The sequence below is a fragment of the Hippocampus guttulatus genome, chromosome 10, assembly GCF_054856545.1.
Source record: "Hippocampus guttulatus isolate MCC_2025c chromosome 10, RoL_Hgut_1.0, whole genome shotgun sequence".
Classification (NCBI taxonomy): Eukaryota; Metazoa; Chordata; class Actinopteri; order Syngnathiformes; family Syngnathidae; genus Hippocampus; species Hippocampus guttulatus.
In genome coordinates, this window is record NC_141270.1 from 2,509,954 (window position 1) to 2,522,173 (window position 12,220).

Sequence of the window (12,220 nt, forward strand, 5' to 3'; positions counted from 1 at the left end):
CACCGTTCTCCGTGTAAAACCGAGCCTCAGAGACCATTTGAAAGCAAAAACTGAGCCACGGGTCAGTGGTTGTCGTGGCAAGATTTCTGATCGGGTGTACCTAATGTTGTGGCCTGCGGCTATTTGCCGCAACCTCAAATCGGAGCAGGAGGAAATCTGACTTACCAGCAACGTGACGATCTTGAGCGTCACCCCTTGCATCCCGCTCTCGATGCGGCTCTCCTTTAAGCTTCCGTTCAGACCCCGGGTGGAGTCCCACGATGCCAACTGGAAGGCGGAGAAGAAGATGGACAGAGACGGCGTTAAGGAGACCGACATCAATGAGGCGGGGCCATCGCATCGACCGGAACGCTACCAAGAACATATTTGATTTACTCTGAGAATGAATCTTTAATTTGGCAAATCGGGTGCATCTGCCTGTGCCTCTGCGGTTGTTCACACAAACACACGCAAAGCGTGCGAGCGCACACAATTGTCTCGCTGAATCGATATCAGGAAGAACAAAAGACATGAAACGAAAGATATGAAATAAGCTGGGACAAACGTCATCATCCCCGGCTAACAATTTATGATTCAGCCCATTGGAAAAAACAACAGCGGTATCTCACGAGACATCTGGTTGCCGGGGCGACCAGTGTCCGCCATTAGCAAGCTGTTAGGACTCTCGGGCAAAACAATGCGGCCGTGTTTTGGAGGCAATCTGCTGCGCGCTCGGTGATCAGACATAAAAGCGCCGGCGATGAGGAATAATGTATGACGATGAGAGGAAACAAACAGGTTAGCGTAGCGGCAAAAAAAAATAAAAATAAGAAAGGCGTTGTAGAAGTTAGTTGAAAATGTGTTCGCCTTCCACTCCGTCAACTTTGTGAGCTCTGTCTGCACTTGCGAAGGAGATGCCGCTTAAATTGTTAATCGGCGCTTGCAGCTGGTCGAGCGGCCTTCCGGGGCGCGTGCGGCGCGTCACTTTGCAGGTGTCCTTCCCATTCGAGTTGACAGAACACGAACCGACGCCCGTGGCATACGGTGGCGGGCAGAACCAATGAGTTCCCTTCAGTTGAAACGGCAAAACGTACAACCATCCATACGCCGCCGTTCACGCTACAGAAGCTAGTCGCAGTTGCTGGCAAACGTATCGGCTTGGCGTTCAATGATACGAGCCTAAACTTCGAGTCAGGGCTAAACTGAGACGAGACCTCTACTTATGAAATTAATTGGTTCTGGAAGAAATTTCTTAACTAGAAAATGTTGTAAGTCGAGACGCGTTTTCCATGTAAATGCCCTAATCCGTTCCAAGAACCGCAAAATTCAGACATAAATGTTTTATGAAGCTTCAAAGTGCATCAAAATATGTAACGGCTACATGTTACAATTAGATTATTACACAATAAAAGAGAATTGTGCATCATGTAAAAACATTGCCCTCTTTTGTTCATGTTCTCTCTCAGAAGTGGTTTTTGCCTGCCGTTTTGTCAAGAACTGATCCAAGGACGTTTGCTTTGGTCGGCTTTTAACAATCCTTCGAAAATGTCCAAGGCAAACATCAGCATAGTGAGCGATCGCCCGACTGGTGAACACTTTTTCTGGGTGATTCACATTAACGTAAACTCGGAACGCCTCATGGCCTGCGGGGCGAATGACGAGGATGCTGCATAGACACATATCTATCTCTCTACGCGTATAGACACATACGGTAGAGGTCCCTCTTAGTCAATGGGATGCCAGGAAGATGCTTGGCAATAGCCAATAGCAGAGCAGCTAGAAGTATGTTGCGTTCAGGAAACTCGGAGCTGCGAGCAGCAGCCCATTATGAATTTTTACCTTTCGTATCTTGACATTTCTTTCGTAACCAGAGGCAATATTTTCCTGTTGAGGCGTTTCGTAACTTGAAAATCTCGTATGAATAGACGTTCGTAAGTAGAGGTACCACTGTATACATCTTGTTGCCATTTTTCCTTTTGCAAATGAGCATGTATGTGACGCAACATGAAGTACTCTCTACAAACCATGAAAGGATCATTTGATCCTGGAAATAAAGTTTGGAAATGAACCCGAAATAGCTCTTGATTGATGTCAGCGGCCTCGGGGTTGAGCGACCGTTGGCCTGAAGACGTGAGGTCCAACCAGGGAACAAAAGCGCTACTCCTGAGTGACATTTTTCTTAATTGCGTCAGTGGAGCCTTGCACTTAACTTTAAACCTGAGCTTCACCAACCGTTGACACCGCTTTGCTCTTACTCTGTCGTAAATGACAAGAGTTTGAAAACCGGGGGTAAAAATAACGTCAGAATGCAGAAAAGAAAAGCAACGGGCACACTTTGAATGTCACATGTCAAAGTGGCTTTTATGGGCTCTTGAATACGGCTGCGGCTTATCTGGTTTTGGAGAAAGGACTTGGTAGCGCACGCCTCTTCTGACATCCGCAGATAGGAAGCTAGAAGTCAATATTGTTCCAAATATGTTGTGGTTGTGTTAGAAATTAGTTCTCAATATACGGTGCCGCGACAAAAACTGAATAAAAAAAGCATGTTTTCAGCAAAACAAATCCTGAGCAAAGTGTGCAATAATTCTTGATCCTTGGGGCAATTTGACGAAAACACCTCGCAGGTCAAGACACCTCTGAGCAAGTTTTCATATGATGTAAACTATGCACCGAGTCTCACTTTTAATGAGATTTCCTCTGCTGACTCCCCCGCAAACTTTCGGATGCAGAAAACGGGCTGCTTTTTTTTCCCTATTTTTTGGTCAAGATGTTGACACGTGGAGGCGTACTGCTGACCGTAAACGATGCTCTCATCGGACATGAAAGCAAAGCAACAATAAGGCGTCCGACCGGCTTTTGCCGGGCGAGTTCGCTTCGAATTGATCTTTTGTATGAAAAATGGCGCTCCGTAGGATCAAAAAGTCATGTCAGCACAAAGGGACGAACGCGATTGACATATTGAAAATTCTGCGCTGCGCCTTTTTAAGAAGTCACGCTAATGGCGGCTATTTGGCTAATGGCGACCGAGCTCAATCTTTAATGAGGCTGCGCAAATGCCAAAGTCCGTTCTTTTTTTTTTGTGTTAACATTGTTTTGAGACAGCCGCGTCGCAAGTGCTTCAATTACACGATGGAGACGGCAAATGACGGTTGTCATCGAGCCACTTAATGGCGACTATTTTGATGCTGGAAATGTCAGATCTTTTTTTTTGGACGAGTTCAAGCGGCTCCGATCTTTATTCTGTAACTATCAATACTATAAAAAAATTGTCTTTTTATTGACAAGCAAATGTGATAGCAGCATTAACATAAAAAAAAACCTGTGGCCTCTTTTGAGGTATAAAGTCCTGATACAATTTTTTTTTTTCAGCCAAGCCTATTTGTGGCGCGGGGCCGTACACACTTTATGAACGGGACACTTGCCTATTTGTACAGTTTTCCTCCTGAACTTGAACTGGGAGCTTTGAAGACTCCTTTCAATTCATCCACCCCCCCCTCCCCCCATGGAAGAAGCTGGAACGAAGCTATCGCTCATTGCCAGACGCACCGGGCAATATAAGCTGACCATTCAAACGAATCCGGTCTTATCTTCCCCCCGATAGGCTCACACATGAGCGGTTGGGATCCGACTGCCGCCGTAGCGTCTCAAGTTATAACTCAATACCGCGCGATGATGAGTCAAAGCAGACGGGTTGAGAATATTTAAAGGCGGGGGTGACATGACACGGAGTGACGACTATCATTAATCTGCTGTGACAAAAAGGGGAACAGCTCAACCGGAGATGATCTGGCTTATCTCCATTTTCACTTTTTTAAAATTTTGTCACATCGGCAGATGAAAGAACCCTGCATCGGCGTTCAGATCGATGACGCATGTGAAGTCAGCAACTTGCGGGTCTGGGGGTGTGCGAGAAAGACATTTTAATTCAAACGACGGAGCCAGCATTAAAAGTTGAAGTTCAGCTGCCGCTAATCTTCTGATGACAACACAGATGCCTTCAGGGCTCAGGTTGCACGACGTCACAGGTGAGCCGCGACGGTCGCGACCTGAGCCAGTCCACGGCGAGGGTCACCATGAAACAAAATGGCCGACGCCTGAGAAGGATTAAAAACGAGTGGATTTTGCCACTTGCCAGTATTTGTCGAACCTCTATTCTCAAGGTAGTTCGTTGTAACCCTTTGCAACAAAATGGTCGCCAACTACGATGTAAAATACAGTATAAACATTTAGCGATGTAAAAACATGAACATGTCATACAGTTCAATCATGTCAATTCCAAAATATGTGTAGACAGTGTGAAAAAACATTCAGTCACAGCAAATGAAAAGTGTCACGATGTGGCGCGCCTCGAAACCGTTGACGATCATCTTATGTTAGCCTTGAACTCTGTCGTGATTTTGTTGCCCGTACGCGTGATTGTCGAAATCGATCAAATTTCCCAATTTTCGCTTCCGGTGACCAGACATGTTTACGAGCACGAGCTCAGGACGGCGCCGCGCCTCCGGAAGTACAACAACATACGAGTCGATCAGCAACAACGCTAAGCAACGGAGGGGAATACCGCGTCGTATATTTTGTACACAAGCTAGGTCGCGGCAGCGGTTAGCTTCCCAAGGTTCGTCGCAACAAAAGCCGTTTCACTATTTTGTGAGAAAAATCTGGTCGGTCTCATGAAGTTGACGTTAAGCTAAATTGTCAAATGGAAAATGGACGACGCGAAATCGGGATTTTTAAATGTGAACGTTGTAGGGGTGAAAACGTAAACGGGCTACATTGAAACAATGTTCGACTGTATTCATCAGATTTTTTTTTAATGTTAGCTCTCAAAAATATGTCCTAGGCTGAGTTCCAAGCAAGTGATTTTACAAACAATGCGAAGCTTTCTCCGACCCCCCCAAAAAACGTGGTTCATTGAACACTTCACATTTGGAGTGTCATTTGTCTTCATGTCCCCTATGATTGAGGCCAAAGTTAGCTCGATAAGCACACGCTCACCCAAAAGACAACAATCGCAACACAAACGGGCTCCGACTTGACTCCACATTCTCTTTGGCGATCAAAGAAAAAGTCTGTCCACCTCTCTGGGGGCACGAGTCGAGCCCAAAACAATCAAAAAATAAGCGCGCTTATACAGTGACGGAAGCCAAAATGGCCGTCCAACTTGGCGAGATGACGGCGAGGGGGCCGCCGGGCCTCGTTTCGGGCTCCAGTAAGCGGCACTTGGGCCAGCGCTGGCAGCCACGACACAATTATCGCTCTGATTGAGCAGACGCCGCTGCGTTTTCTTCACGCAGGGCAAGAGGACCTGGCGAGCGAGCGGACCCGAGGTCGCCAAAGAAACATCTTGGCGGGTCGAACCAGAGGCCAATTGACTCCTTTTTAAACCCGTCGTGGTGTTTGTTGCATAAGAAGAATGTTGGCGGGTCCAACATCCAAACACCTCCACAGTTGTGCTGGCAAGTTAACATACCGCATTGTGACATATGGACAATTTTTTGTTGTTGTTGTTGAAAATATGACAGATGTTGCCAATGTCCACGTGGCGCAAAGTTGTTACCGGACGTCAACGACGTGCATCGACTCGTACGAGTCCGATCTCAAACCACATCACGGTTTTTGTTCCGAGATCGTGATCGTGTGAAGTTAGCATTTGGAAGAGACATTTCTTTGGAAGGATATTTATTATTTGTTGAGAATCGATGTGATTTATAACCCTGAAAAGCTCCTCATCATTTTTTTTTTTTTTTGCACGACATTCTAAAGCTAATGAAGGCCTTTGTTTTTAGATTCTTGGCTTCAATGCCTTTTAAGGCTTTGGAAGAATCTGCTTCTTAGCAAGAATGCTCACGGGTCATCACGTCCCTTCTATATTTATTCATTCATTCATTTTTCGATCCGCTTTATCCTCACAAGGGTCGCGGGGGGGGGGGGGGGGGGTGCTGGAGCCAACCCCACCCTGAACCGGTTGCCGGCCAATCGCAGAGCACGCAGAGACGAACGGCCATCCGCGCTCACACTCACACCTCGGGGCAATTTCGAGTGTTCCATCAGTCCGCCATGCATGTTTTTGGAATGTGGGACGAAACCGGAGGACCCGGAGAAAACCCACGCAGGCCCGGAGGAGAACATGCAAACTCCACACAGGGAGGCCGGAGCTGGAATTGATGCGACTGTTTTGTGTCGTTTCTTAACAACAACGTTCATGGGTCAAAAATGACAAGAGAGAAAGCAAAACAGAACACAGTCCGAACTCAGCACCCGAATGTAAGCAGTCTGTTATTTATTTTTTTTCCTGTGCGCCGTCAACAGAAACGCTTGGGAAGCACCACGTCAAAGCCGTTTTTAAACGGTACTGGCACACCGTCGCAGACGACAGCCGCTCATTTGAGGTATCATCACGAACGCATTTGTCATCTCGGTCACTCCCAAAAATGAGCTTATTTGGGCGAGCTTAATGCAAAAGCCATGTTTGGCTAGAACGTCCCGCGCTCGGCACAGACGGCCGTCATAGTTACCCCAACGCGCCCGGGAGAAATCAATTCTGACTGATGCATGAAAGATGCTCGGCTAAGAGGAGCGATTACATCTCGACGAGCGGACGTTTGGCCGCCGAGAGCCCGGCGCCAACGGGAAGTCAATGGCAATATCTGCTTAGGAAGGAGCTGACACATCAATAAGCGCAAAGCGCGGCAAGCCAAACAACAAGAACGGCATCGATCACTCTGCAGCAGGAGAAGAAAAGCGGCGAGCCGGTGGGGCAAAATTCACAGCGGCCATCCAGGAAATAGTATTTCAGTCTTCATTAGAGTGTCTTAAGCAGAGAGACGCCTCATCTAAGAGCCATCAGGCCGGGAGGAAAATGAACTGGATGCAGATAAACGATGATGGAGAGGGAGGAAAGCCGAGGCGAGGGGGCGGCGGCGGTGGGGGGGGGGGGGGTGAAGAAAGGTTACGGCGGCGGTGAGTTCCAGGCAAGGATGCGGAGGACGGCGCGTAATGGCGCGTCTCATCTCCATGACACTCGCCGGCTCGTCGCAGCGTCGGCAAGAGAGACTTTCTGAATATTTATATGAGCGCCCTAATCGAGAGCGTTTGAGCCCCGGCGGTCCGCGTCGGCGTGAACGGACGCGGCGAGTAATCGCATGCGGCACCCCTTTCGGCCTCTAATTGGAGATACAAGCGCGCGCGTGTTTGTGGGTCTCGGCACTGAACGTGTGAGATCCAGACACGTGCCACTTGAAATATGGACTGACGTTTGTTCCCTGTGTGATGCGTCTCCTCCGCGCCACGCCGTAACGGCGGCGTTATGATGAATCGGCGCGGTGGTTTCGGCTCCAGGCTGAGTGGTGATTAAATCTTCATTATGGCTTCTGGTCAGCCACCAACACGCACACGCACACAAAGAAGAATATGAAGAAGAAAAAAAAGAACTAAAAGTCAATTCCTCTTCATTCGGCGGGAAGCCCCTTGATGGAATTGGGACGTCGGCAGTGGCGGCGACAAACAAATTACGACTGAGAGCCCGCAGATGATAGGCTTAATCTCTCTCGGCGGTATTCCCAAACAAATCACACTCCAAGTTTGTCAAGTCAACTTATTCGATGCTCCCTCAACACTTCATTAGGTCGAGGAACTCGATTAGAGCCGAGAGAAGCACCTTAATACCAAACCTTTTTTTTTTTCCCTTGCCTCTCAGATTCGGTTTTGTTCTCATTTTAGGATAACCCGAAAACGTGAACAAAACTTAAACGGGGTCCAAATGTTCAATGTTTTCCTAAATCGGTCCGTGACGGGGAAAAAAAAAAAAAAAAAAAAAAAAAAGGTCGTCTAATAACCCGGAAACAAGAAAAACCTGGACCAAAGGATCGTGCAGGCGTCTTTCTTACTTTTCGCAAGGTTGTCAACGAGGCTTTCCCGTCATCCATTGTGACCTCGGAGGACGCGTATCATGAACGTGCTCCTTTCTGACGCCTAATGAGCCACAACAGTGCGTGTCATTCCACTTTACGGTACCGGGCGGCCGCCCGCCCGCTCCGTGAAAAATGAAGCCGTCGAGAGGCGCCAAAGGTGTTTTCGCGCAGCGGCGATACCGCAGAGGTTAGCGGCGAGGTCTCGGAAAATGATCAATTGTTTCATTCGCACGGTAAGAGGTCACATGGAGAGAATTTTGTTTTTTTTAAAAAAGGAGGTGTTTTCATTAGTGGTTCAGCACTGCCTGCTGTTCACCCACAAGAAGGACAGCGGAGTGCAAATCCATATCTGTTTTAAAATAGAGCCGCATAACGGAAATGCAAACGATGCTCGGGCTTCGCGCAATAAGGACGAAAAAAGGGGCAACCCTGCGGCGAGATACGTCGTTATCTCTGACATATGCTACAGAGGAAAAATGGAAAAATAAAGACCCGCTAATGCAAAAATCTCACGGGTGCTATACATGTAAAGGGGGAGGAACCCCCCCCCCCCCCCACAAATTCTTTTCAATTGATGTTACTATAACAAAGGGGCCAAACGGGTGCTGTGGAAATGCCGTTAACGCTGCTCTGCCCCCGTGCTGGCTTGCCTGAACACTCAATGGCGGCAGAATAACTTGTGACTTGGTTCTAGGACAGCGGTGGGCAAACTACGGCCCGCGGGCCGAATCCGGCCCGCCAAAGGTTGGTCCACAATTACGGTTCGATGTGAATGATTGCATTCATTTCAATTGGACTTGTAATGACAGGCATTTCACCACCAGGTGGCGCATTGACTTGAAGTTGCAGAACACGGGGAGGGCAGGGCAATCTTTTCGACCACCTAGTACCTCTGTATCGCTCTACTTCTACTGGTCTGATCACAACCCATCTGCAGCGATCCACAGGCTAAAATAGGTCATCAACAACACTTTTGTCATTTAAAAAAAGTATATTAATACCGTACTTTCATGCTTTTGTTCTGTTGATGTTTGATATGGACTGTCAACAAATGCAGTTTTTTTTTTTTAATGTACCATAGCTCGTGCTGACCTGGCCCTTCTGTCAAATTTTAAAAGTCAATGCGGCCCCCGAGCCAAAAAGTTTGCCCACCCCTGTTCTAGGACATATGTGACGTTTTTAAAATTTTTTTTTTTTTTGGACAAGATTCTCTCTGTTCTCTCCATCAAACAGAGCGCACACTCGCCGTTCGAATGAGACAAGTCTCCCGACGCTGCGAGCGGTCGCTAACCAACCGCTGCGCCGTGGCACATTATTGCAGCGTTGCCGTACCACATCACAGAGAACGGTTCAGCTTCTCCAAATCGGTCGGGAAATGACTATTTATTTACCTCTAAGAACGTGTCTTTGCTCATTTGCCAATGCCAATCGCAAACACTGACAGGCGGAATCATGAAATGCTCGCACGTCAATTGTTGTTAGGCATACGGTACGCACTTGCTCTGACATTTTTGTTTGTTGTGGGATTTATTTATTTTTTTTCGAATGCTAAACGAGGACCGACCTAACGTTAAGTAGCACGATTAAACCGCGCGTGGAACGATTTGGATGATCGACGTCATTTTTTTTGGGGAGCCACGTTCTGACTGATTATTAACAATCAACAATGTCACGTGTGCTGTTCAGCCCCCACGAATGTCGTTTGAGCTCACTTCACAAATGTCAATGGCTATCATATTATAATCGATACGAGATTCCGACTCGCCGACTCCATCTGTCAGACACAAACACACCGCGACGCGTAAACGACTTGTTGCCGCTGCGGCTACGTTTGCGTGAAAGGGCGCCCGCAGTGGAAGCCCTCCGGATATTCCCGGGGCGCCACGCCGCGCTTTGACGTCGGCGCACGACAAGACAGGATGAAACGCGCGCTCAACACTCACCCGTTTCACATCCTTCCCAAAGGTCTCGCTGTAGCTGCTTCCCAGAATTTCAAATTGCACGTGGGAATTGGAGCCCTCCGCCCGGAAGTCCATCAGTCCCGTCAGGCCGCTGATGCGCCCCTGCAGGCCGCAAGCGAGCGGGGACGGGGGTGGGGGCAAATTGGGAGATGTCAGAACAAAGTGAACCACGCTAATGCTTTATTTCATTTCCAGTGTCCAAAGAAAACCGCCTGCGGCCACGAACCTGATTGCCGTTTCATGTTTTCCAACAGAGTTGAATGAAATGACATGATATGAATCAATGCAAATCGTGTTGTCATGATGTATGAAATGTGTTCCTACTGATGTCGAATCCGGCTTCTTTGGTCTTAGGCAGCTAGCTAGCTAAAGTCGAGCCTCTCCTCTGTCAAGAACACTTTGAAACTGTCATTCATGCCTTTTGTCACATGTCACATTTGAGCTGGATTACCGTAATGCATTTTAATTTGGAGTCAGCCAATCCTCCAATGAAGTGTCTCCAGTTGGTCCAAAATGCTGCTGCTCGCCTCTTGACTGGTGCTCGTAAGAGGGAGCACGTCACTGCTACTCTGGCATCCCTTCACTAGCTCAGATTTGAGAGTTCTATGATTTGTTTTGAAATCTTGAAATGGCTTGGCCCCCACCTCTCCGCTCTGAGCGGCCTGCCCGGTGCCTGGGGTCTACGGACCAGACGCTATTAGAGCTACCGAGAGCTAAGCGGAGGCTCAGAGGGGATGGAACCTTTTCCGTTGCTGGTCCCTCTCTTTGGAATGGATGTTCGGCAAGCCCCCCCCTCACTGCCCATCTTCAAAACTCGGTGTAAAAGTCAGCTTTTATTCTTTGGCTTTTGAGATTTAGATATTTACTTTGACTGTTTTTGTGCTTTCTCCTGCTTTATGGTTTGTTGTTGTATGAATTCTTTTTTGCTCCATATCCAGCACTTGGCGTACGGCGGTGTTTGCTTTAAAGTGCTCTTATAGATACACTTGAGTGTCCGTTTGTTGAAGAGTGCTCTTAAAGGGACATTTTGCAGGTAAGTAAAAGGCGAATTCTCAACTTTTAGCGGATGTAGGCCTTCAAAAAGTGTCCTCTTGAGGGGAGTTTTTCAGAAGTGGTTAAACAATCAGAACAGAGAATCACAGCACAACAGTATTTTGTTTTGCCTTCATGCCCAGTCTGGTCATCTCATGTCAGTCTGGAAGATGAAACCGGCGTGATTGTCTGCAACCGTCACAAATTCCATTATCAAGATTCAATGAGATGAAATGAAGCCATTTCTTCCCAAACGCCTGGTCTTATTTCACTACTGAGTGTGGCGAGTGTGTGTGTGTGTGTGTGTGTGTGTGTATCTGGTAGCGGTCCCTGTAGATCCACAGACTACTTCAGAAGACTACGGCAACATAAAACCCTTTCCTGATACTTGAAACCTTTCTTCAGGAAAACCTCGGAAGCACATTTAGTTTCGCCCACTTAACAATTTGAATTAAAAAAAATAAAAAATAAATACAAATATATTGCTGACCTTTTGGATGGTGTCCAGCATGGACCATCCTCCATTCCAGGGCTTGGTGGACTTCCTCATGCAGTTGAGGCTGGCCATGCTGTGCCACTTCCTGTCCTCCAGCTTCCTGTAGAAGGCGTTGGCCAGCATCAGAACGCTGTCGTACAGGTAGAGGTTGGACACCTGTCGAGGGAAAGGGGAAGGAAAGTGACGTCATCGTCTGATCGATATAGTTCCAACGAGGTGTTTGTCGGACAGTTTTTGAAGGACCTCTGTTGTACAGATACAAAGGTTTTTCAAAGCAGACGGCTTCTTTGTTTCGAATGTCTACTGGTGAAACACGCATCATCACGGGATGAATTTTTAGATATTTTAGTGGTCAGGACCGAGCCTTTTTTTATTATTATTATTATTTTTAAATCTTGCGTGCAACTGCTACCAAACTAAATGGTCATAAGAATCAAACTGCCTTGACTTTGGTGTTTGAGTTTGGGGAAATTCCTCTGTCGTGACAACAAAACAAAAAAAACCTTTGCAATATAACACCCGGCTATGCCCCCGCCGCCCCCCGCCAAAAATTTTTTTAGTCCACCAAGTGTTTTGAAGTCTCATTTTTTGTCTAGCATTAGTCAATCAAAATTGTTGACAGATTTTGTCTGTTAACAAATTTGCGAGTGGCACCGCCCGATATCGTATATACCGCTCAACCCTGCGGCAGTGTTAGGAAGAAAAAAAAGAAAATAGGGCTCTTGCTCTAACAAAACAATCAGTAGCATTCTGAAGATGCTCCACCCACACGGAATGATAAAAACTTTTGATTTGCTCATCTGGGTCCAATTTGGAAGCAATCAGACAAAATATGTCAAGTT

The 12,220-nt window shown here is 47.2% G+C and overlaps 1 protein-coding gene across 1 annotated transcript in view; it reads right to left on the reverse strand.

Annotated features, from left to right (window-relative positions):
* The window catches only part of grid1a (glutamate receptor, ionotropic, delta 1a), a 190,969-nt gene that overhangs the window by 18,621 nt on the left and 160,128 nt on the right, over positions 1–12,220 (reverse strand). Inside the window, exons 7-9 of the mRNA XM_086122400.1 lie at positions 11,373–11,534; positions 9,833–9,952; positions 166–267 (exon numbers count right to left, since the gene is read on the reverse strand). Coding sequence (XP_085978526.1) covers positions 166–267; positions 9,833–9,952; positions 11,373–11,534 — 384 coding nt within the window. The remainder of the gene's footprint in view (positions 1–165; positions 268–9,832; positions 9,953–11,372; positions 11,535–12,220) is intronic.